Here is a 27,392-nt window from a genome sequence, read left to right on the forward strand (position 1 = left end):
CCATTGGCATTGTAGAATGTTGATATCAATTATTTCATTTGGCCTATATATGTCCAGGTCTGTATTGTTAAAATGATTATAAAACTTATTTTTAAAATATTGTGAAATGTGTTAAGTAGATTTCTATAACATGTATTTGATGCTGTTTAAAATATTTAACTGGCTGGAGAAAATGTATACTGGTACATAAATAGATAATTTTGTTTATTCTATACACAAACATGAATTTTTAAGGATTTTTTTTTTGGTTATAAATGATAAAGAATATAATAGCACTACATACAGTGACTTTCAGTCTCGGTACAGGATAATTAAAACAAATTTAATTCTCACACGACCTTTTAAGAAATAACTTATTCCAACTTTAACTGTTAATACATTGAATCATCATTGTCAGTTCTTTCTCCTGTAAATTGGAATTATATGCAGGTGTTTAATTTTTCAGCTACTAGTCTTTTTGTTTGGGCTTGGTAAATTTTTTAATGTAATATGACATTTACATGCTTTATCCAACATTGACAACTTACTTGTAGCATTTTTATAATGTTTAATTCATAAAAAATGCTACAGAACCATATACATTTTTCATTTTTATGTTTGTAGTTATAACATTGAGTACTAACAGTCTGTTGTCTACTTGGTCATATTTGTGTTGGACTACACCTGTGTTTATAGTACTGACAATAAAAAAGAAATTATCATTCTTTTTGCCTTATTCTATATTTTCTTAATTCTTTAAAACAAGAGTGCAGACACACAAGTCAAGGTCAGATGAATCCCACCAGGCATACATGTACAGCTTAAAATCCTTCATACAACAAATAAAGTTGACCTATTGCTTTACTGTTTAAGAAAAAACAGACCAAAAAACACAAAAACTTAACACTCAGCAATGAAACATGAAAATGAGGCCAAGGTCAAATACAACCTGTGAGAATGACAGTACATATTACAAACATTCCATACAACAAATATAGTTAATCTATTGCAGTATAAAAAAACCCAGACCAAAACACAAAAACTGAACTATAACCATTGAACCATGAAATTGAGGTCAAGGTCAGATAACACCTTTCATTTATTCATGTACACCTTACAGTTTTTCCATAGACCGGAAATAGTACTAGACCTATTTGATAATGTATCTGAGATATGGACTTGACCAATAAAACTTAACCTTGTTCACAGATCCATGAAATGAGGTCGAGGTCAAGTGAAAACTATGTGACAGACATGAGGACCTTGCAAAGCTACGCATATTCCAAATATAGTTACTCACAATAAAAGTAATTAACATTACAAATATCATAACTTTTTTTCAAGTAGTCACTGAACCATGAAAATGAGGTCAAGGACAATGGACAGACGGAAACTTAAAATCATGAAGACTGGAGTATCTATATACAAAGTATGAAGTATCCACCTTCTAAAAATTTAGATATAAAGCTTTTAAGAAGTTATCTTATGCCGCTGCGGTCTTTGGATCACTACCCCTATGGCATGCTTTCTGCCACAAAAGTCGCAGGCTCAACAAAAAACACTTTAGTCCAAATAATACATAATTTGTCTGCTCTGGTTGTATATAACACAACCTGTCAGTTTTCAACCTTCACACAAATATATGTGCAGTAATTTACACTTAGAAATATAAGTTACAGGACATATTGGAATAGCTTGATGAGACAGCAACCAAGCAACACAAATATACAACATAGATATAGAACCTATACCTGGAAATATACCAGTGCATCTAAATGTAAATGTTCGACATAACAAAATTGATCTGTGATCGCATAATCATAAAAACTAGTATTTATACCCATATTTGTTTTCATTTATGGCGAACAAAATAGTCAATTTGTTTTATTTTAACAATTTGATACATCTGAAGCCTGTATTTAAATTTGAACCATCATTTCTATTATTGTGCAGTATATATATAATAAGATGTGGTATGATTTTCAATTAGAATATGTAACCAGAGAGCATGATTCTACACAATGCTGAATTGGGAACCTTGCAGAAAAATGTGAAAATAAGGAGTTGTGGAATGATTGCCAATGAGACAACTATCCACCATGTAAGCAATTCTACATTCAAAATCGATTTCTCCCCATGGACTCAAACCCAAGACCTCTGTGACAAAAGTCAGTCTTTGTTTTTTAGTTTCCTGAGCTCAACGGCCTACGGATAACTAAGTATATTCAAATAAAGGAAAAAAATCCTGTCATATAGACAACTCTCATAGAGGTTATCAATAAAGGTCATAATTAGCATTCAACAATGAGCCAAATCCATGTGGCATAATCAGTTATATAGGGCCGAAATATAACAATTTATACGAAAAATAAAGCAGCTGATATATATAAATTTTTCAACTAAACCAAAAAAATCTAATGCAGAAAATCATCAAATTTCATAGAATCGCGTTTTCTGGTTTTTATATTTTTTTGTTTACATAGAAACAACAGGGGGCATGACCCTTTTCGCGACTTTGGGATCGGGTGTTTTTAAACTCAGAATTTCGGGATTGATCCTTTCGGGATCCGGGATTTTTTTTCGAATTTTAGGATTTAAATTTCTTTGAATTCGGGACCTCGGGATTTCATGTTTTTAAGCCCAGGATTTCGGAATCAGGACCCCTCTGACCCCCACCCCACCCCCCTTAACAAAGCATTAATACAGATATATTTCTTCGATAGTTCATTAATTTTATTGTTTTTTAGAACTCCTTAAAAAAAATCCTTCCAGGCCTGATGTAACGGCATTTTCAATTGAGTATTTTCATTTTACATGTTAATATAGGGACAAAATTACCAACTTAAATGTTATTGTTTCATTTGTTTCCATGGCAACCGTTTGTTATTAGTGTTTTTTAAAGTCTATACTCTTGCACCTTCACATAACTGATAAAACATTAATAAAATTCCATCATTTGAGCCTGTAACTATCCCTTAATTGAATATTTTCAAGAAATATCAGTAAAGTTTCCATGGAAACCGAAATAAAATGATATTTTTCTTTCTTATATGCACGGTGACCTATATTTTTTTTCGTGTTTTTTTAAAGCTTATGGTATCAGCACTTCATCTCTAAAATATATCAAATTTCTATCATTTGTTTTTTAATGAAAATATGACTTGAAGCATAGAAGGTGACTAATTTCCCTATATATCTATACAAAATAAGCCGAAATTTATGGTTTTTTAAAGTTCACGTAATTTTCTTATATGGCCGGTGACCCCCCATTTTTTTTTTATATTTTCACTATATACCTTGTAGGGATCAACTGTGCAAAGTTTTGGAAAAATCTATCATTTTTATTTTAGACACCTATACCACCTTAAGCAAAGAAACATACTATTTTAAGAGGGATTAATAAGATATTGATTCCTGAATGGTTCAAAATAACCAAAATGGCACGTCCCTATATATATCTTCAACTCAACATTCTTACTCTAAAATATTGAAAAAAAGAAATAAATGTGACAAAATGTCCACTTCGAAACGAAGTCATTACATTTTGCGAATAAACAATTTTATAAAATCAATTCAATGCTTGCAAGAAATGGACAGGATATAAACATTATCATCATTCAGTATGGTGCTACTGTCAAGGTGTACATTTCTGTGATTTTATTTCATAATTTTTAATACTGTTTTATGTTGTTACAAACTTTCACAAATCTATATGTCGTAATCTGCTTATAGTACAATTAGTAAAATAGAATAAATTAGAATGTCAATAGGAGACATTAAAATGCCGCATAAGATGTGCGTTTTATAGAAGCAGTTTCGTAACAGTATATAAATTATGAAAAAAAATCGAAGAGTATTGAAGATTGCACTTTTCATTTACAAACAGGTCTATAATAGAGGTATTCAAAATAACTCTTGAAATAAAATTTTAGACAAGTTGATTTTTCCAATTTTTTGGCCCGAAAATCGCACTTTTATTGAAAAACGCCCATATAGGTCTCCATATGTAATTTAAAACATAAATATGTTATATTTAATTAAGTTCGTATGATTTATAATTTTTCCATTACTTATTACACCTAGTCTCATTACTCTGGTTATAATAATTGTTGGACTTAAAAGTATATTTCTTTTCACAGTCCCTGACCGTCCTCAGTCATGAAATCCTACTTTACACTGGGTTATTAAAATCTATAGCTGACATAGCTATCTATATTAAAATCATGAAGAAAATATTGTCTTTATTCATTATTTATGTTAAAAAATATAAAGAACAATACACGTATTCTTCATGTCAAATTCACAATGAAGCTTTCTTACATCACACCAAAGCTCGACTGATGTATATATATACCTTAAACAAATACACTGCGTTTGAAAACACTACTGCATCTTCAATATCTCGTTCGTGTGGACCGTGTATTAGGCAACAGTAATGAAACAAGTAGTATCGTCCTGAACATGCATGAAATATTTGCCACTGGATGTTAAGCAACCAACAATCAATCAATCTTCTAGCTGCCGATGACTTGAATAGCTGTAAACTGTTGAACTAGAATATGTAAACAAAAACATCACTACTGACAACAGTTGAACATTACAGAACCGATTATAACAGAAACCCCATCATAAAAAGGCAAAAAAAAAAACCATCTCAAAGAGAAATTTTATCAAAACAGGTCAAAAATATAAATACACCATAACATACATAATCAGTGGATCCAGAAATTTTCATAAGTGGAGGCCCGCTCCAGTCACGCTTCAATGATTCCTTATATAAGCAACCAATTTTTCCCCAAAAATGGGGGGGGGGGGGGGGCGCTCTGCCCCCCTCCCCCTCAATCCGCCTCTTATAATGAGTATAAAAATTTAAGTATTTTCTTGCGAACACGCACAAGGGGACACAACTACTATAAAAACATAAGGTTTATTTTTAGTCATATACATTTCGAAATGAATATTGTTGTTGTTTACTTGTAATTAATATGCAAGGTACAAGATAAAAAGGTAGATAACAACATGTTTATTCAAGTCTAATGGCGACAGATAAAGGTATGTTACTTCATTTTCTGTATAGAAATATAAACATTAATTTAAAGAGGGCTTTAAAAGTTATCTGTGATGTCACTGTATTTCCAGTTCCAAACGTGGTTTCAAACGTGGTTTCAACCAATCGGTCGGATCGATCTGTTTATTTCTTACAAAGGTATTCCGATTACAAATTTGATGATGAAAAAAAATTGTGGTTAAGCCGAGAAAAAAATTCGGAATCCAGAATGAGATTTCCCAATACCTAAAGTTTTCAATTCAGAAAAAAATGATTAAAATAATTTGATTGTCACTAAAAAGAATGTTCCTGAAAAGAAATTCTAAGGCCAAATAAAAAAGTATGTGTGGTTCCAGTTACATTTGAAAAAAAAGTTACGGTAGGTACATGTAGGTAGGGATTTTTTTTTATTTTATGTTTTTTTTTACATTGAGTCCATGGGAGCAACATTATAACTTTAACAGTGCTTAATGAAAAATGACAATAAAATCTTTAGGGTAGGCTATTTTTAAGCCGAAAAAGTAGGGACAGTAGAGTTACTGAAACCACACATATTTTTATTTGGCCTAACTAAGACAAAAAACTAACTTTTGAATTGTTTTACAACGACCCGGCCGCTTGAACTTTTGACGCATACAACAATCACTTTTCCATTGTGGCGTCAGATATTTTGTATTGTGACGTCAAAATTTTACGGGAACCTGTGTGATATCCAGTAATGGCGGACAAATAGCGATAAGGTGTATAGAGGAGTATTAATTATTCTGCATGATCCACACGTTGTGCTAGTCCAAATAAATTAATTATGACGTTTTGGAACCTTGACCATTTTAATTTGTGGAAGGGAAGCATTAGCAAAAAATAAAATAGCCTTTCAAGAATAATGCTGTGCATGCTTTTTTTTTTTAATTTGACGCTTAATTGTGCTAATCTGTTTGCTAATTATGTATTCTACTTTTGAGCGTCCTTAGTGGGTTTTTGATTATGACTTTTGTGATTACTTGGCCGTTTTTATAGTAATTATTTTTTTTGGTTACTAGACCAAATATTTCATGATTATTTGAATAACCTATAATAATGACTGTATTTTTAATTGTTTGATTATCTTGAGAAGGGCCTCACTTGGACAACCCAATGTGATGCTGCTTACCTTTGCTTATTATATAATTTTGACGCTTATGAGTGCTAATCATATTGAAGAAGTTGATATACATGATACTAATTTTTAACTATTTTCATTAGTTTGTTTAATATGATTATACATGCTTTTTTCTTGTCATCATATGTTGTTAATGTTGTTTTTGTCACAAATCGTTGGTTTATATGGCAATACAAAGTTCGATTGATTTGATTGATTGCTAATATTCTTGATACATATAGATTCTACCGCTGCATCAAGTGTGATACGATATTTATCCACTCAAGACAGTTAAATTTTCAAATTTAAAACGCGAGGCTCGCCGAGCGTTTTTAATATTTAAAATTTAACTGTCGAGAGTTGATAAATATCGTATTGCACGAGATTTGGTAGTGTAATCTGTTTCTCTAATGAGTTTAGACGATATGCAGACAATTTTAATCCTTCTTTTCGAACGACCTGCAAAAAGATGTGTTTTTTCTATGTGACGTCATCAGGCATGGTCGTCTTTTTTCATAACGTCACAATGGGAATTACAGAAGAAAGCAAGAAAATTGACGTCATAATCGAATTTTGACCAATGAAGAACTAATATCAAACGAACCACACGTTAATTAAATAAAAACAGTCAACAGGTCATGAAAGGGATAAATCGAGTAAGAATTTGAGAAATAGATACCTATCATTTGACTTTTTTCAATATCACATCCGTATCAACCCGAGACCTCAGGGACTCGGTTAGCAGATTAAAATTTTGTTAATCAATTTTTTTTTTTTTAGTATTTCCTGTCTTTTTGTATTACTTTATTAACGTATTTGACGATGACATCGATATTTCTTTGATTCTTAGCAATGTGCAGTTTACTATCCATTAATAAAGTAACTTACAAATAGACATGCAGGAAATACTAAAAAAATATAAAAAACATTGATTAACAAAATTTTAATCTGCTAACCGAGTCCCTGTGCCCGAGACAGCAATATAATCCAAAGAGCTCGAGGGATTATATTGGTTGAGAGTTGATACGGTGTGTGATATTGAAACATCCTTATCATATACACTTTATTATATATACCTCACGTATATATATGTTTTTTATGTGACATGACGTCATACAGTGTAGGGTTTTGACATGACGTCATATAGATTAGGTCGATTAGGGGTATGATGATCTATGATAAATAGATAATAATACATGGCAAAATCCGTATCATATGCCGTATCATCCCGAGGAATGATATTGGTCGAGGGTGATACGTACGGCATGTGATACGGATTTTGCCATGTTTTATACGCTTTATCATATATTTAAACAGGAGAGTATATATATGCGAGGGATAATGACGCAAACGCTTGCACGGGTTCATGCGATTTGGATGGTTTTTTTTTTCATTGTTTGCACTGAATATTCAGTGTTATATATATTTTTTTGCAACCTACTACGATAGAAAAAAAGACAATGGTATGAAATATAATGTAGGAAAACCAATCTATCATTTTCAGTGAAAAATGAGCCTGGTGCAGCCCGTTCTAAAGAGCCATATACAGGACCCGGGTGTGCCGGTGGTATATTGATTGGTGTTACATATTTGCTCTGTGTCCTGTTTTTCCCGTTTTCATTATGCTATACCATCAAGGTAATACTATGTAAATCGTTTGCTTTCTCTCTTAAGCTAGGTTCACACTGCCGATCAGATCAACTCGATCAAACCCGATCAAGACAAATTACGTGATCTGGAGACTGGTCTGACTCAATCGACAAGGAAGTTCGGGATAGTCTACCTTGTTCGTCATCGATCTGACTTTCTACCCGAGACAATCGAGTAAGGAACGAGAAGCAAGTCAATCGAGAAGAGATCGAGAATTCGTCGAGTAGCGGTCGGAATACAAAAAAAAACCCCGATCAGTCCTCGATCATTTCGACATTTACTCGACTAATGTCCGATCATTTCCAGATTAACTCGACCAGTGGCCGATCGCTTCCAGATCACTGCGACTTCTATATTTATTTTATTACAAACCAACTTGACCAATACCCGATCCCTTCGCGACCACATTCGACCACTCTTCGATCTCTACTCGGCCATACACGAGAACACATGACTGTTACACGATTCTTGAAAACAAAGTGATACAGCCATAGAAAAACCGACGAGAAGACAAACAGCAGTGAGTCCACATAACGTAGAAAACTAAAAACTTAGCAACACATAACTCAACAAAACCTGGAATGAACTCATGTGTTCCGGAAGGGAAGAAAATCCTGCAATTTTAGCACCGGTGGATTTTTCAAATATGAAAGTATTTGTGCAATAACATTCATTATTAGACTGCTGATTACTGAGTTATCTTTCAAAGTTGGTTTATAAGAGACAATAACAATCAAAACCAAGGAGTAAACAAAGACTCACAAAACCAAAGGACATTTACATCAACAGTTATAAATAATAATTAAGAAACAACACGAACTCCACTAAAAACAGGTGCTCCGGGAGGGTAAGCATTTCCTGCACCGTAAACGGCACCCGTCGTGTTATTTCTTTGTTCATTTCGGTAATGATGGAAGGTTATTATGACTGAGGAAGAATATCAGATATGATTGCTGACACACTTTTGTCATAATGGCCAATCAGCTCATGAGGGCGACCGTAACATTTCGTGAGTGATGACCTTAACTTTGATTGATTCATAGCCCTGTCTTAACAACTATTGAGAAAGCAGTATTCCTCGTTCAACAAAATCAACGTACTAAGAGTTAGCTCTAGAGTAACGTATCAATTGAGACACATATACTCCATATGCTGGTGCCGCTGGGATGTTGCTACACAGAAATGGAAAGTTGACTATAGGAAATTTTGGTATTCAACCTACCATCAGTAGTCATTTCGAGAACAATTAAGGTCGAGAATAAGAACATCAAGATTATATTTTACCTGTTTTATGTGCTATTTTCTGTTTTTTTCTGTCCGTATATTCCGTGTGTCTAGAAATGTTTGTAGTATATAATAAAAGAAGATGTGGTACAATTGCCAACGAGACAGCTCTTCGCAGAACACCAAATGACACAGAAATTATTAACAATAACTATAGGTCACCTTACTGTCAATTGTTTTTCATTCGAACTTTTTGACGTAATTTCACACAAAAAGGAGACGAAAGGCAATTTTTTTTTTTATTTGGAGCGAATTTCTTTCTTACACTAACAATACAAGCAGCTCAGCGTGCACACGTTTTGATTATTTGTTTCGAACATACTTTTACAAAGTTTGCATAAACTTTGACAAACTATACACTCGCTTCAAATGGGCCTACAGTTTGTCGTTTGTAGTTTTGTTAATCAAAACGATGCATTTTTCTTTAACTTTAATATCAAATCAATTATCTAAACGTGTTCTCAAATATTGTCTAAAATTACTAAAATTTAGGTATTACCCTCTTTCATAAAATAACAGCTATGAAAGAAAGAAGGGTATTACCTAAATTTGAGTAGTTTAGACAATGTTTTGAGTTATGACAAGCAAGAACATAACTCTTTTTAAAAAAAAGCACAAATTTATCATCACTATCTTCATACATTCATCTGATTAAGATAAAAAAAACCTGAAAATAAGATCAAATATGCAAATAGGAGCGATGTCCTCTATGTCTATAACATCTTCAACGAAGGCTATTTTCCCGCGTAATAAGTTCAAATAACAACAAAATATGCATGCGTTTTTGACAGTTCAAACAAAGGTCAGCAAACTCTGCTTAAACGATGCATTTGTTTCTACTTCTGTAATGTTTAACAAACTATAAACAAGAGGCTGTCACAACGACAGCAAACCGGATTTATTAACATTTATTTGTGTCCTGGCAATATCACAAGAACCATAACTGATGAATGCTGAAAGTGAAAATCGTCAATATCAAATTTGACCTCCATTTTGTAGTCAGTATCAACATATTTAAAAAATTTGAAAAGCTTAAATTGAATGGTTCATTAGTAAATGCAACAACGGGAATGGAAACGCCATTTTACGATCTTTCAAGAACCATAACTCCTAAACGGTAAAAGTCAAAATCGTCATTATTGAACTTGACCTCTATTTTGTCATCAGTAACAATATATTAAAATTTGGGAAGCTTTGGTAGAACAGTTCATGCGTAAGTGCACGGACACGACTGGAAACTCCATTTTTCAATTTCAAGAACCACAACTCCTGAACCGTAAAAGTCAAAATCATCATAATGGAACTTGACCTTCATTTTGTCATCGGTAACAACATATTAAAATTTGGGAAGCTTTGGTAGAACAGTTCATGCGTAAATGCACGGACACGACTGGAAACTTCATTTTTCAATCTTTCAAGAACCATAACTCCTGAACGGTAAAAGTCAAAATCGCCATTATTGAACTTGACCTTCATTTAGTTGTCAGTAACAACATATTAAAATTTTAAAAGCTTTGGTTGAACGGTTCATGAGTTAATGCACGGACAACATTTGATTGCCGCCCAGAAGCCCGCCCGTCCGACAGCCCGGCCGCCCGCCGTACACCCCCAAATCAATAACCGACATTTTTGTCACAAAAATCCGGTTAAAAATGGCACACAATGTTTACCAAACTTTGGTTAGAAAGAAATGCACTCTAGATCTCTTGATAGATATGTAAACGGTTTCAAAAAAAGTATCACTCCATGGGATTGAAATTCTACTTTGGGTAAACATTTGGGGAAATATGTGACATCTTTGTCCTCCTTTTTGCAATATTTTAAAGCAAATACATGCATGTTGTTGCCATATATAGCAAAATGAAAATAAGTATCTTTAACCATTTAACTACTGGATATCAAATCTATGAAAAATACTGATTACATACGTATGCACATATATGACACGAACAGTACGCTTTATATCTAAGAAAGCAAGGAAAAGGGGATTGTACAGTTTATGTATATTGCTATCTAACATAAGTACTAATCCAGTTACAAATGTCATTTTGTGATGTCATTTCCAAATAAGAGCATTTAAACAACCATTACATATCAGTGTCCACTACGAGGAGGTTTTTCTAAGCATTGAGTTAGTCTTTGTTGAGTAAGTACAAGTCTCTCCTACTGCCCACACGTGGTCGTCGTGTCAGTCACTGCCTCACCTAGTTTTCTCGGCGCTCGTTGCTGTCTACACCTTCTTGATCGTATTTCTATGCACTCTTCAAGCTCCTTCACAGATATTAATCTATCTCTCTGAGCTCTTACCACCTTGCCTACAAATCCAATTGCTTCCTGTCTATTTAGATATTTTAAATGTATGATTTCACTTGGACTTTCTACTGAATATATCCAAATAAACGGAGAATATGTCCATGGGACACTGATAATGTCCCAGCTAGCATATAAAACATTACCCAAGAAAGGCCACCCAAATTCGCATTTGACATGTGTTTTATGGTTATAAGCATTTTGTATACGGCGTTTCATTAAATATGGTTGAGGGAAAATAAAATTAGAGACCGAAAACTAATATTGTTGGGACGTACGCACATGTACGGACGGACAAGGGTAACACGTAATGCTTACTCCGAAGCGGCGGGGGATAAAAGTTTTGCACGTTTTAATACTAAAATTGTGCATACCCGACCAATTCCCGATTATCCCTACGACCCATATACTTTCAAGTCGATCTGGTCTGGTCGAGATCAGACTGAGATCGTGAAAAATTGATTTGGGTCTATATAGTCAAGTAAAGATCGTGTAAAGATCGTGAATTGATCGGAATAATCGAATAAGCATTCATTTTGTTGTCGGGATGGAGTCATAAGGAGTCGTGAATTGTTTAGTTAAGGTCGTGTACAGTCGAAAGGCGGTCGGGTAGAAGTCGTAAACAAGCCCGATCAAGAATTTGGTTGAGCTTGGTCGTGGAAATTTGGACAGTCGGGATCATCGAGTTGACCTGATCGGCAGTGTGAACCTAGCTTTAACAACATATGATGACGAGAACACACATCTGATATCTATACACGACAAAACATCACGATCGAGTAAACATACCTGATATCTCTACACGACAAAACATCACGATCGAGTAAACATATCTGATATCTCTACACGACAACACATCACGATCGCGTAAACATATCTGATATCTCTACACGACAAAAAGATCACGATCGAGTAAACATATCTGATATCTCTACACGACAAAAAGATCACGTTCGAGTAAACACATATGATATCTCTACACGACAAAACATCACGATCGAGTAAACATATCTGATATCTCTACACGACAAAAAGATCACGATCGAGTAAACACATATGGTACATGTATCTCTACACGACAAAACATAACGATCGAGTAAACATATCTGATATCTCGACACGACAAAAAGATCACGATCGAGTAAACATATCTGATATCTCTACACAACCAAGGATCACGTTCGAGTAAACACATATGATCACGACAAATAATCTTTCTAAACGACAAATGATAACCAGCAAACACATCTGATCTCTATACATGACACGTGATCGCGAGTAAACACATCTGATCTCTCTACATGACAAATAATCGCGAGTAGACACAGCTGATCTTTCTCTGACACTCTTGTCTCTCTACACGATAAATGATAACGATTCAACACATCTAATCACTTCACAGCAAATGATCGCGAGTAAACACAGCTGATCTCTCTACACGACAAATGATTGCGAGTAAACACGTCCGATCTATCTACGCGACAAGTTATAACAAGTAAACATATCTGATATCTCTACACGACAAATGATCGCGAGTAAACACATCTGATCTTATCTACATAACAAATGGTCACAATAAACACATCTGGTCTCTATACACGACAAATGATCGCGAGTTAACACAGCTGATCTTTCTCTGACACTCTTGACATTCATAAACAATTTTAATCTTCAACAACAAATTTGCACTGCAACACGTATTTGTGACAAATCTGAAACTCTAATTGATCATATTTACACTACTAATCCTGAAAATATTGTCCATTGTCATGTTCCGTCATATGCTTTAAGTGACCACTATCCTGTATGCTTAAATAGAAAAATCAATATAAAGATAAAAAAAGAAAGTCATATCGAAATAAAGTATAGGTGTTTCAAAAAATTTAATGAAGATGCCTTTTGTACAGACTTACATCAAACCCCTTTTGATATTGTTGAAATGGAAGATGATATTGACATTGCTGTCGACAAATGGTATGAACTTTTTAATCAAGTTATTAACAAACATGCACCAATGAAAACTAAAAGAGTAAAAACATTTAAACAAGCCAAATGGTTTAATGAAGAAATTAAAAATTCCATTCAATATAGGAATATGTATCATTCAAAAAAAGATTGGGTAAACTTTAAAAAGTGGCGTAATAAAACAACATCGTTAATATTTAATGCAAAAAAGGAATATTACCAAAACGCCATAACTAGTTCCAAAAATAGTAAAGAACTTTGGAATCATATTAAAGAGTTAAATCCAAAAGAAGATAATATTTTCCCACCTAAAATGCAGTATGAAAATCAAACGGTTTATAACAACCAAGATATTGTAAATACTCTTAATGTTCATTTTTCATCCGTAGCTGAAAAACTTATTGGAAATAATACTTCAGATATGGATTTTTCTATGCTACAAAATTTTACTAGTGAAAAATTAAAGAAAACTGAAAATTTTTATTTAAAACTCATTTCCGTTGGAGAGGTGTGTTCTCAACTAAAACATCTTAATATTAATAAATCCGCAGGTTTAGATGGAATTGGTCCCAAATTTTTAAAGCTAAGTGCAGAAATAATATCACCATCATTAACTTTTTTAATAAACAAAAGTATAACTTCAAATCGTTTTCCGCAAAAATTAAAACTTGCAAGAGTAACTGCTATACATAAAGGAGGACCAAGAGATATTCCCTCAAACTATCGTCCAATTTCTATTTTGAATACCATATCTAAAATTTTCGAAAGACATGTATGTACACAGTTATATGAATTCCTAAACAATAATAAATTGTTACATATCGCCCAGTCAGGTTTCAGACAAGGTCATTCCTGCCAAACAGCGCTAACTAAACTAATTGACGAATGGTTAAAATATTAATATAATGGAGAAATAGTTGGTACAGTGTTTTTAGATTTCAGTAAGGCTTTTGACCTTATTAACCATGCCATACTTTTAGAAAAGTTAAAATTTTATCATATCGGAAAACATATAATAGATGGGATAAAATCATATTTGTCTGACAGACAACAAGAAGTCCAATACGCTAACATTAAATCTGATAAATCGTTTGTAAAGTATGGAGTGCCTCAAGGTTCTATTTTAGGTCCGCTGTTATTTTTAATATATATAAATGATTTACCACTTCATGTTAAACAATCCAATATGGATTTATATGCTGATGATTCAACATTGCATTTTCATGATAAAAACATTGAAAAAATAAACAGCATATTGCAAAATGATTTAAATGCTATACAATCTTGGTGTAACAATAACAGTATGAAAATCAATGCACAAAAAACTAAGTGTATGAAATTGGGTTCAAAACCAAAACTTAAACAACTATCAGAATTATGCATTACCGTCAACGAAACATGTATTGAGAATGTCCATTCTTTCAAATTACTTGGAATTGACATTGATGAAAATTTAAGCTGGGAAGATCATGTTGATCGTGTATGTAAAATAATCTCTTCTAAAGTATCACTTTTATATAAAATTAAAGTATATTTGCCAATACACACAAGGCAACTATTTTATAATGCATATATTCTACCATATATAGACTATTGTAGTTCAGTTTGGGGAAATTTATTACAAAAAGATTCAGATAGAATCATAAAACTTCAAAAAAGAGTAGCAAGAATTATACTGGAATGCGATATTTCTATTCCATCTAATTTCATGTTTTCTTCTTTAAAATGGCTATCTTTTACCAAAAGAATAAAATACCAACAATCAATTTTAATGTATAAAATTGTAAATGGGCTAACACCTGATTACTTAGCAATTCTAAATATTGATGATGTGCAACGCCACAACCTACGAGCTGTCTCTAATAATGATCTTTTTGTTCCAAGGCCAAATACAAATTTTTATAAAAAATCTTTTCATTACTCTGCAACCAAAGTATGGAATAATTTACCACTCGAAATAAAAAAAATGTCCTAATGTGGAATTATTCAAGAAACATAGTTATAATCATTTTCTTGAAAATTATATGCAAGTCAAATAATTTGTTTTTCTCTAACAAAACTATATCAAATATTGTCATTTATTACCCTTTGTATATTTTAGTGATTGAATTGTTGTATATACTAGTAATATATATTGTAATTTAATGTATCAATGTTAACTGTATGCATGTATTTTGTTTGAGGGCCTCAATGAAAATTAGAATTTTTCTAATTGAGTTACCCTCTTTAAATAAAGAATTTATTATTATTATTATTATTATTATTATTATTATTACATCTGATTTTTGTACACAACAAACGATCGCGAGAAAATACATCTAATGTCTCTTCATGACAAATAATCACAAGTAAAAACGTCTAAACAGGTCCAATATCTGTACTCGACAAATGATTACAAGTAAAAACATTTGATCTCTCTACATGACATATGATCGCTAGTAAACACATCTGATCTTTCTTCACGACAAATATAATCACAAGTAAACACGCGTCTAAACACGTCCAATCTCTATACACAACAAATGACTACGAGTAAACACATCTGATCTATCGACACGACAAATGATCGCGAGTAAACACGCATCCGATTTCTCTACACGACAAATGATAACGAGTAAACACTCTGATCTCTCTACACGATAAATGATAACGATTCAACCCATCTGATCTCTTCCCGACATATGATCGCGAGTATAAACACATGATATCTCTACACGACATATGATCGCGAGTAAACACATACAATCTCTCTACACAGCAAATGATCACGAGTAAACACATCTGATCTCTCTACACGACAAACGATTACAAGTAAACAAATATAATCTCTTTACACGACAAAATGATCACGAGTAAACACATATAATCTCTCTACACGGCAAACGATCACGAGTTACCATATCTGATCTCTCTACACGACAAATGATCACGACTTAACACATCCGATCACTCTACACGGCAAATGATCACGAGTAAACACATCTGAATCTCCCTACACGACAAATGATCACGACTAAACACATCTGATCTCTCAACACGACAAATGATCACGACTAAACACGTCTGATCTCTCTGCACGACATATGATCACGAGTAAACACATCTAATCTCTCTACACGACAAATGATCACGACTGAACACATCTGATCCCTTTACACGACAAATGATCACGAGTAAAAATATCTGATCTCTATACACGACAAATGATTCCGAGTTAACACATCTGATCTCTCTACACGACAAAAGATCACGACAAAACACATCTGATCTCTCTACACGACAAATGGTCACGACTAAACACATATGATCTCTCTTCACGACAAATGGTCACGAGTAAACACATCTGATCTCTCAACACGACAAATGATCAAGACTAAACACATCTGATCTCTCTACACGACAAATGATTACGAATACACACGTCTGATCTCTCTACACGATAAATGATCACGACTAAACACACGTCTGATCTCTCTACATAGCAAATAATTCACATGCAATTCTGACCTCATTAGCAACCAATCATACACCTGAGTGTACAGTTAAAATATGTATTCGGTCTTAAAACAAGGGATAGAATAATCAGACACTAGATTAATTTTAGTATAATTGCATGCATATTGGTAAATATTATCCTGTGAAGATTTATTGTATTGCAGCTTGCGAGTGCAACATGTTGGTTTTTTTTTTTTTTTTATATACGATCATATATTGCATCTCGTCAAAAGTCTAGAATCGATAAATATATAATTATATAGAAAATAATATATATCGAATATGTGCTTTAATATATTTTCAGATTATTACTGAATATGAGAGAGTGGTAATTTTTCGCCTCGGTCGTTTATTACCTGGTGGTGCCAAAGGACCAGGTATCGAATCAATTAAATTATACAGATATATATTGCTTTAATTTAGTGCATAATCCTGACCATAACTTCTTATTAAAACCCTTTAAAAATGAAAATAAAAATTATTTATACATATGAAAAAGAAGATTTGGTATGATTGCCAATGAGACAACTATCCACAAAAGACCAAAATGACACAGAAAAAAATGACAACTATAGGTCACCGTACGGCCTTCAACAATGAGCAATGCCCATACCGCATAGTCAGCTATAAAAGGCCCCGAAATGACAATGTAAAACAATTCAAATGAAAAAACTAACGGCCTTATTTATATAAAAAAAAATTAACGAAAAACAAATATGTAACACATAAACAAACGACAACCACTGAATTAGTCTATATGTTTCCTCCCGCACCACACCCCCAATGAGAGTCAGACCCACTAGCAAAGCCACTCGCGCTATTTGACCGAGATATATATATATAGTTGTTCGGAATAAACCATAAAAGTTTTGAAATGATTATGTATTTTTGCATCATACTTTTCAATAACCCATCTGTGTAGGGGTTGCCTAGCTTGGTTATAGAAATGTGGTCATCTGGACGTCTTCCGTTCGTCAGTAATACCCGTGCAAAAAAATACCTCGTCAGATATCCCAGACTTATAATTTGTAACGCCTAACGAGCGTTTCGTCTCAATATTATAACATGTATAAGTAGCACTTAAATAAAACAGGTGGGAAGCAAATAATTACGAAATCGAAGAGATTGAAAGCCAAAAATTGTTAAAAAAAAACCCAAAAAAAACATGTGCCAAATACAGATACGGCAATCTATGCATGGGAGGAGTGTTAATTACGATCGAGAATGATTTACTTTAAACATATTTTATTTCAAAAAACCATGCACATAACATACAAAAATAAGTACAGTGATACGTACATTACTACTAAGGGATTCGGAAACAATGTTTAAATTCCCTTATATCAATCCGTCTCCCTTTGAACTTTAAGAAGAAAAAAGAAATTCTATAGAGACAGTCTCATTGATATTTCATAACAACACAGAAGTGTTTGTTTCCAATCGAAAACATTCTCTTTTGTGTAGCAATGGCTCAGTGTCCAAATTATCCCTCTTTTCCGGTTGACCCAATTGAGTGAGCAAAGCATTCCTAGTGTTTTAAATGCAGATGCGTCCTCTACTCGTAAACACAGTGGCGGATCCATGCATTTGAATGGGGACATATATTTGGAACCCCCTCTTTAAAAATGGCTGGATTTTCCCCTGAAATATGCTTGAATCATTTGCCAAATTATTGGTCTGCTAGCTTAAATTCTGGAGAACCTGTGTCCATCGCCAAATTATTGTTTGGGTTCGTGTTTTTAATCGTCGATTCTTCTGTGAGCTGTAATCTCTGTTGTGTTTTGTGCATGAACTGTTGTTTCCATGTTTCTAGAACCAAGAATCAAATAGTAAATGTTCACATATTTTGCTTTTAGGTCTACTTTTCATCTTACCATGTGTGGATGAAATAAAAATGATGGATTTACGAACGGTGTGTCGGAACATCAGACCTCAACAGGTAACGTATTGTCTAGACACTCCCTCCATCAATAAAAATCGGTCCTCACGGTATAGACAAGACTGATAAAAGTGGCGTTCATCACCAACAATCAATCAATCAACCATGCAAACTGATAGAAATCAACAGACGATTATATAAAACAATTAAAGAACCGTAGGAGCGCGCTCACATACTCCACGTCCCCACATTGCTACTGGGCAAACACAATCTTAGATTTCTAAGTTCATAGACTCCTAACTGCTACAAGTGTCAACTGGTAAATATTGGTAAAGACAGACAGACAGACAGACAGACAGACAGACAGACAGACAGACAGACAGACAGACAGACAGACAGACAGACAGACAGACAGACAGACAGACAGACAGACAGACAGACAGACAGACAGACAGACAGACAGACAGACAGACAGACAGACAGACAGACAGACAGACAGACAGACAGACATTAACATCCATTAGGTTGAATAAAATAGAACCCGACTAATCAAGTAGTTATATCTTCCAGCTAACCATTGCTAACTATCGATTGCTACATTATCTTGAGGACGCCGATAGGTAGAGGACGCTCGCTAAATCGTTCGCGGTAAAAAAAAAAAAAGCAAATGGAAAAAAATCTACAAATTTTAATACTTTTTAACTTTGTAATTTTCAGATTTTGACAAAAGACTGTGTAAACATTGTGGTGGATGCAGTAGTTTATAGTCGTATATTTAATCCGAATTTATCAGTATGTTATTTCTCGAAGCCACATTTATCTATGAGTATTCTGGCTGCAACTACACTTAGAAAAGTTTTAGGAAAGAGAGACATGTCTGAAATATTATGTGACAAAAAGAAAATCGCCATGGAGATAGCGGTAAGTTTCCAAAGAAAACTGGCATTGTTTATACTTTTGGATCGAGCATTTGGAATAATTGAGGGGTCTAAAATTAAGGAATGGGATATTTTATCATTTTACATATTATAATCCCCCAACTTGACATGTATGATCGTTTACGGGACGTATTATGGTATACCGTTATCCGTCGTCAACATGTCAGACATAAAACCAAAATTTAACCAATTTGCATAAAACTTTGGTGAATTGTTTATATGTCTATTAACGTGAGTTCCCTTTCGTTTTTTTTTTTTTTATAAATTTTAGATTTTACGTTTCCCAGTTATGGGTTTTTATTCATTAAAAAAAGGATGATTTTCCAGTTTTCGGACAATGCTTTCAGTAGGTCTCATAAAACGTTGGTGAATTTTTTTATATCTATTAACGTGAGCTCCCTTTCAATTTCTATAAATTTTAGATGTTACGTTTCCGATTTATGGGGATTCATTCAATCAAAAAGTGGGGATTTTCCAGTTTTCAGGCAATAAGTCAAGAATGCTTTCAACAGATCTCTAGAAATAGAAAACTATAGTTAATTAAGGTCTTTCCTTTCTTAAATGGAAAGACCTTACTGTATTTCGTTTGTTTATTATTATTATTATTATTATTATTCTTTTTCTTCCGCCGTTTTTCAAAGTTAATCGGTGATAAAAGTACGCAAGATATCAAAATGATCTTTGGTATCAAGTATCGGGTTAATAAAAGCTATCTTGTAAAAGGGGCACCGAAGTGTACTATTTACTTTATAGGAGTTATCTCCCTAATTACAAAAAACACTGTTATCGCTATATCTCATAAACTATAAGACTTAGCGGCAAATGGTTTTTTTTTAAATGTTCCTTGCCAAATGATACAAGTTCAAATAATTTTAACCGAAGCGATCCGGTGACTTATTATAGGAGTTATTTCCCCTTGAATATTTAAATTTTCGATATGCATATAAATCTCATGAACCGTAAGTCATAAAGACTGCGGGTCTTCAGATTTGAGTTCATTGGACCAAAACTAGAAAATATAGGTCAAGGTCAAAGGTCAAGGTCATATTTTAGATTTTCAAAAGTTTTTCATTTCCCTATAACTATTGAACGGTTATAGATACAGAAAAATTAAGCAGTTGAAAATGATTGGTACTTCAAGGGGCAACTTTTTTACATTATGACTATACTGATTTTACCATCATGTAAGGGACATAACTCCCATTGATGGTTTTTAAAAAGCCATTTTTAGGCAAAACTCTTTAACAAAAGGTCCTTGACCCATACGGTCTTTTGCAATGACCTTGTGGAGCAATGACCTTGACGAAGGTCACAAGGTCAAAGGTCAAGGTCATCAAATTATGTGTTTTTTGGCACTATTTAAACAGTTTTATGTGTGTTTGAATTCCAACCAACCAACCAACCAATCAATCAATCAATCAATCAATCAATCAATCAATCAATTAATCAATCAATCAATCAATCAATCAAAGCAAGTTTCCGTTTCATGTGTTTAATACGGGATCCAAGGTCTCTTTTTTTCGCTTGTTTTAATTGACACTTTCCAACGTGTTTAACCAACGTGTTTAACCAACGTGTTTTACCAACATGTTTTACCAACGTGTTTAACCAACCAACCAACCAATCAATCAATGCATGTTTCTGTTTCATGTGTTTCATACGGAATCCAATGTTGTTTTTTTTCGCTTGTTTTAATTCAGCCTATCCAACCAACGTGTTTAACCAACGTGTTTAACCAACGTGTTTCACCAACGTGTTTAACCAACGTGTTTAACCAACGTGTTAAACCAACATGTTTAACCAACGTGTTTAACTAACCAATCAATCAATGCATGTTTCCGTTTCATGTGTTTCATACGGGATCCAAGGTTTTTTTCTCGCTTGTTTTAATTGAGCCTATTCAACCAACGTGTTTAACCAACGTGTTTAACCAACGTGTTTAACCAACGTGTTAAACCAACGTGTTTAACCAACGTGTTTAACTAACCAACCAACGTGTTTAACCAACCAACAAACCAATCAATCAATGCATGTTTCCGTTTCATGTGTTTCATACGGGATCCAAGTTTTTTTTCTCGCTTGTTTTAATTGAGCCTATCCAACCAACGTGTTTAACCAACGTGTTTAACCAACATGTTTAACCAAAGTGTTTAACTAACCAACCAACGTGTTTAACCAACCAACCAACCAATCAATCAATGCATGTCACGTTTCATGTGTTTCATACGGGATCCAAGGATTTTTTCCCGCTTGTTTTCATTGAGCCTATCCAACCAACGTGTTTAACCAACGTGTTTAACCGACTTGTTTAACCAACGTGTTTAACCAACGTGTTTAACTAACCAACCAACTTGTTTAACTAACCAACCAACGTGTTTAACCAATCAACCAATCAATCAATGCATGTCACGTTTCATGTGTTTCATACGGGATCCAAGGTTTTTTTTCGCTTGTTTTAATTGAGCCTATCCAACCAACGTGTTTAACCAACATGTTTAACCAACGTGTTTAACTAACCAACCAACGTGTTTAACCAACCCACCAATCAATCAATCAATGCATGTCACGTTTCATGTGTTTCATACGGGATCCAAGGTTTTTTTTTCGCTTGTTTTAATTGAGCCTATCCAACCAACGTGTTTAACCAACGTATTCAACCAACGTGTTTAACCAGCATGTTTAACCAACGTGTTTAACTAACCAACCAACGTGTTTAACACAACCAACCAAAAAATCAATCAATGCATGTCACGTTTCATGTGTTTCAAACGGGATCCAAGGTTTTTTTTCGCTTGTTTTAATTGAGCCTATCCAACCAACGTGTTTAACCAACATGTTTAACCAACGTGTTTAACCAACATGTTTAACAAACGTATTTAACTAACCAACCAACGTGTTTAACCAGCCAACCAATCAATCAATGCATGTTTCCGTTTCATGTGTTTAATACGGAATCCAAGGTCTCTTTTTTTTCGCTTGTTTCAAGAGACCCTATATCAAGTGTTTAATTAATAAACCAATCATCCAACCAACCAACCAACCAACTAATCAATAAATTAATCAATCGATATATATGATATATTTATTTATGACAGTATAATTAAAAGAAAATGGAAGGAAAGACCTATCAATTATTCAAGAAGAATTGAACTTTAATTGTCTATATATTTTGACGTAAGCTCTATTTTCATTTTTATAAATTTCTGACATGACATTGAAAAGTTATTGAACTTCATTTTTTAAGTATACTTATGATGTTTCATTATAAATTCGTTCTACCTGCTTAAATCAAGAAATACTGTATTCTCGAGTTGTATGATTGTAGGTTCTGTATGTACAGGGGCGGGTTCGGGCATTTTCATTTTCAAAGGGGGGCAAGATAAAAGGAGGGGGCGGGGGGTTCCAACCATATGTCCCCATTCAAATGCACTGATCATCCAAAAAAAGAGGGGTTCAAACACCCGGACCCCCGGATCCGCTAATAACGTATATTCCTAATACGTTATCAGGTTCTGATAATATTCACCATTCGTTTATCTGGAACGGTTTTTCATTTTCAGAGGAAATTTGACAGACAAACAGCTAACTGGGGAATTAAACTGGAAATGATTGAAATGTAAGTGAAATATTGCTTTTGTTTAGCTTTGGCGTGGCCGGTATACTCATGTAGTTGACAGGGTTGATTGCTTGATTAGTATTCCATGCAACTTTCAACACTATATTGTGCTATTTCCTGGCGGTCAGTGGTCATTGGTGGAGGAAGCTGGAGTGTACACTAAAACAACTGGCAATCCTATAGTCAATTACGATTTGCCCAACTTTTAGATTTATGTCACAGTGTAGCTCCACGCAATCATTTTTCCTTTTATGAATGAATCTAGTGTTATCCTTCTTTGAATTGAAAGATTTTGACTGTTGCCATGCTATTATTAGTCAATATCCTTTTTTTCAATAAAAACATTGTTTAAAAGATTAGAGAAATTTCAATAGAACTTTTACATACTGCTAACAGACGATAATGATGATCAGACGCAGATCAAGGATTTGATGGGGATGGTGGGTGGTTGGCGTTTCCTAAGAATAAATGATACCACTTGTAGGTCGATATTTTGACATTTTTTTTTTATTGAAATTGTATCTAAAATAGTTGGGGGATACAACCTCTCTAGTTATTAATCCATATCAATTTTATGCAACGTATATATTTCAGAAAAGAAATCAAACTTCCGAAAGAAATGGAGAGATCTATGGCAGCTGAGGCAGAAGCTGCAAGACAAGCGCGTGCAAAGGTAAAATACAATAAGAATCGAATGACATTGCATTTTTGTAGATATATTAGGGTGTATAGTCGTTGACTGTGGAATCATTTATCTTTTTGAATGTTAAATATTTTTCTTAATTGTTTGTTTTGTTCAGTAACCAATATTATAATACTATTTTTTTAGATGGATACATAATGTAGAACTTTAACTAGCAAAAAAGATCAGCAAGACAGATCTACAATTAACACAATTTGTCTCCTTATTGGATGTATTGGCCTTAAATGACGATTTATACCAATTTTTAGTATTTTGCATTATACAATAAAAATTAAAAACGATAAATAGACATTTTGAATCACAAAAGTGAGCAGCAAGGCCAGATTTACAAAAAAAGGTAAATGTTGACGATATAGTTAGCAGACTCCCTTTTATAGGAGATTGACCCTAACATAAATGAGGATTTTTTTTTAGCCGCTTTTCTGTTTTGGGCGAAAACTAATGAAGATGGAGAAAAAATAAACAGACTAAATGCTCAGTAGTGCAAGATCATCAAAACAGACATTTTTGCCATGATTTCTATTCTCGAGTTTAATTTGAATATGCACATAGACCAGCTATGTAATATGTATACACAGGCTCTTTAGAACATCTAATTTATAAGTACAAAGGTCATACAATCACAGATGGTCATTGTAACTAAAAATCCATGTAAAAATAGTGATGAACTGTATATAATATGTCGTTAACAGTTGCATGTTATATGTCATTAAAGGTCACATGTTGTATGTCATTCAGTCATATGTTCTATGTCATTCAGTCAAAGGTTGAATGTCATTAAAAGTCACATGTTGTATGTCATTCAGTCATATGTTGTATGTCATTCAGTCATAGGTTGTATGCCATTAAAAGTCACATGTTGTATGTCATTCAGTCATATGTTCTATGTCATTCAGTCAAAGGTTGAATGTCATTAAAAGTCACATGTTGTATGTCATTCAGTCATATGTTCTATGTCATTCAAAATCATATTTTGTATGTCATTCAGTCATATGTTCTATGTCATTCAGTCATAGGTTATATGTCATTAAAGGTCACATGTTGTATGTCATTCAGTCATATGTTCTATGTCATTCAGTCAAAGGTTGAATGTCATTAAAAGTCACATTTTGTAAGTCATTCAGTCATATGTTCTATGTCATTCAGTCAAAGGTTGAATGCCATTAAAAGTCACATGTTGTATGTCATTCAAAGTCATATTTTGTAAGTCATTCAGTCACATGTTGTATGTCATTAAAAGTCACATGTTGTATGTCATTCAAAGTCACATGTTGTATGTCATTCAGTCACATGTTGTATGTCATTCAAAGTCACATTTTGTATGTCATTCAGTCATGCTGTATGTCATTCAGTCATATGTTGTATGTCATTCAGTCATATGTCATTAAAAGTCATATGTTGTATGTCATTCAGTCACATGTTGTATGTCATTCAAAGTCATATGTTCTATGTCATTCAGTCACATGTTGTATGTCATTAAAAGTCACATGTTGTATGTCATTCAGTCATATGTTATATGTCATTCAAAGTGACATGTTGTATGTCATTCAGTCATATGTTTTATGTCATTCAAAGTCATATGTTGTATATCATTCAGTCATATGTTGTATGTCATTCAGTCATATGTTGTATGTCATTCAGTCATATGTTGTATGTCATTAAAAGTCACATGTTGTATGTCATTCAGTCACACGTTGTATGTCATTAAAAGTCACATGTTGTATGTCATTCAGTCATATGTTGCATGTCATTCAAAGTGACATGCTGTATGTCATTCAGTCATATGTTGTATGTCATTTAAAGTCACATGTTGTGTGTCATTAAAAGTCACATGTTGTATGTCATTCAAAGTCACATGTTGTATGTCATTCAGTCATATGTTGTATGTCATTTAAAGTCACATGTTGTATGTCATTCCGTCATATGTTGTATATCATTCAAAGTCACATGTTGCTATATATGTCATTCAAAGTAACCTGTTCAATGTCACATATTATACTAGATATGCATAAGTCCTTAAAAATAAACAGCCAGATTTTATAAAGAATAATTTCAGGGCTTTATTCAATGTATACATAAATGCATACGTTTTCAAAATACCTGATCTGCAACTGGTTTTTATTTTATTCACATATATGCCTTTAGCAAAGAATAAAAGCTTACATCAGACACCTGCAAATCAAGACAGTCATATATAAGTATTTAGTTTCGATTGAGTAGAATTATTTGCTTTCATAAATATTTTTTTTAAAGATAGAAGGTAATGCTGTCATTGTTCCTCTTCCAGAAAAGTAATACATAACTCGCAAAGTTTTATAAAAAAAAGAGAGAGAAAAACGTGACTTTTTAATTTAATATAAAGTATAATTGTTCACATATATATACAAAGAAAGATATTCACAGCTAGAAGAGCTTTAGTTTGATAACATCATTCTTGCCAGCAGGGACGGATCCAGCCATTTGTAAAAGGGGGGTTCCCAATCAAGTAAAAAAAGGTGGGGGTTCCAATCATATATCTAAATTCATATGCATTGATCGGCCAAAAAAAGTGGGTTCCGGCCCCCCTTTCCCATGGATCTGCCACTGGTCAGGAAGGGCTTAATCTATTTTAATCTTTGAATTGTATTGTTTGGGCAAGTTATTTTACACCTGTCCAGTTCTTTTTGTATAATCGCCTAATATATATATTTAATTACTTTAAATACCAGGACAACAATGTTAAATCTACAAATATGCAGAAGCTAATTTTTATTCTACATACTGTACATATTTTTTTACAGGTCATAACAGCCAAAGGAGAACAAAATGCATCTAGAGCCTTAAAAGAGGCGGCAGATATCATGTCACAATCACCTGCCGCCATTCAGCTCAGATACTTACAGACACTTAAATCTGTGGCAGCTAAAAATAACTCAACCATTATCTTTCCTTTGCCGATGCAACTATCACAAGGATATGCTCAAAGCTGACCCCCATTGCCATGACAACGGATGTTTCATAATCCAGCATTCAACTTTTGGGAAAATGACAAAATACAATTTTGCACTTATCCCTATATTTCTATGTGATTATACCTCTGTTACCCAATCAATTATTTGGCCTTTTATAACATTTTTGATTCAAGCATCACTGATGATGAGTCTTTTGTCGACGAAACGGATGTCTGGCGTAAATATTAAATTCTATTCCTGGTATCTATGATGAGTTTATTAATTAGATTGATATGATTGATGAATATCTCACTTGTCATAAAATTTCTTGAAGTTGTTTTGCCCAGACATCAATACAACTGTGTTGCTCATCTGTATTTTTAACCATGGACACTCTTAAGTAAAAATCATCATTAAAAGGGAATAACTCTATTATGAGTTAATTGGACATTTCAGTC

At 33.5% G+C, this 27,392-nt stretch overlaps 1 protein-coding gene across 1 annotated transcript; it reads left to right on the forward strand.

Annotated features, from left to right (window-relative positions):
• The first annotated feature begins 4,947 nt into the window (after positions 1-4,947).
• On the forward strand, positions 4,948-27,305 carry LOC139486199 (stomatin-like). The gene is made up of 8 exons (XM_071270988.1): positions 4,948-5,031; positions 7,669-7,802; positions 17,173-17,245; positions 18,725-18,807; positions 19,465-19,668; positions 23,246-23,301; positions 23,896-23,974; positions 26,785-27,305. Exons 1-8 carry the CDS (start codon positions 5,016-5,018, stop codon positions 26,971-26,973), a joined length of 834 nt encoding a protein of 277 aa, XP_071127089.1. The 5' UTR covers positions 4,948-5,015; the 3' UTR covers positions 26,974-27,305.
• Positions 27,306-27,392: the final 87 nt, after the last annotated feature.

Source organism: Mytilus edulis, chromosome 8, assembly GCF_963676685.1.
Source record: "Mytilus edulis chromosome 8, xbMytEdul2.2, whole genome shotgun sequence".
Classification (NCBI taxonomy): domain Eukaryota; kingdom Metazoa; phylum Mollusca; class Bivalvia; order Mytilida; family Mytilidae; genus Mytilus; species Mytilus edulis.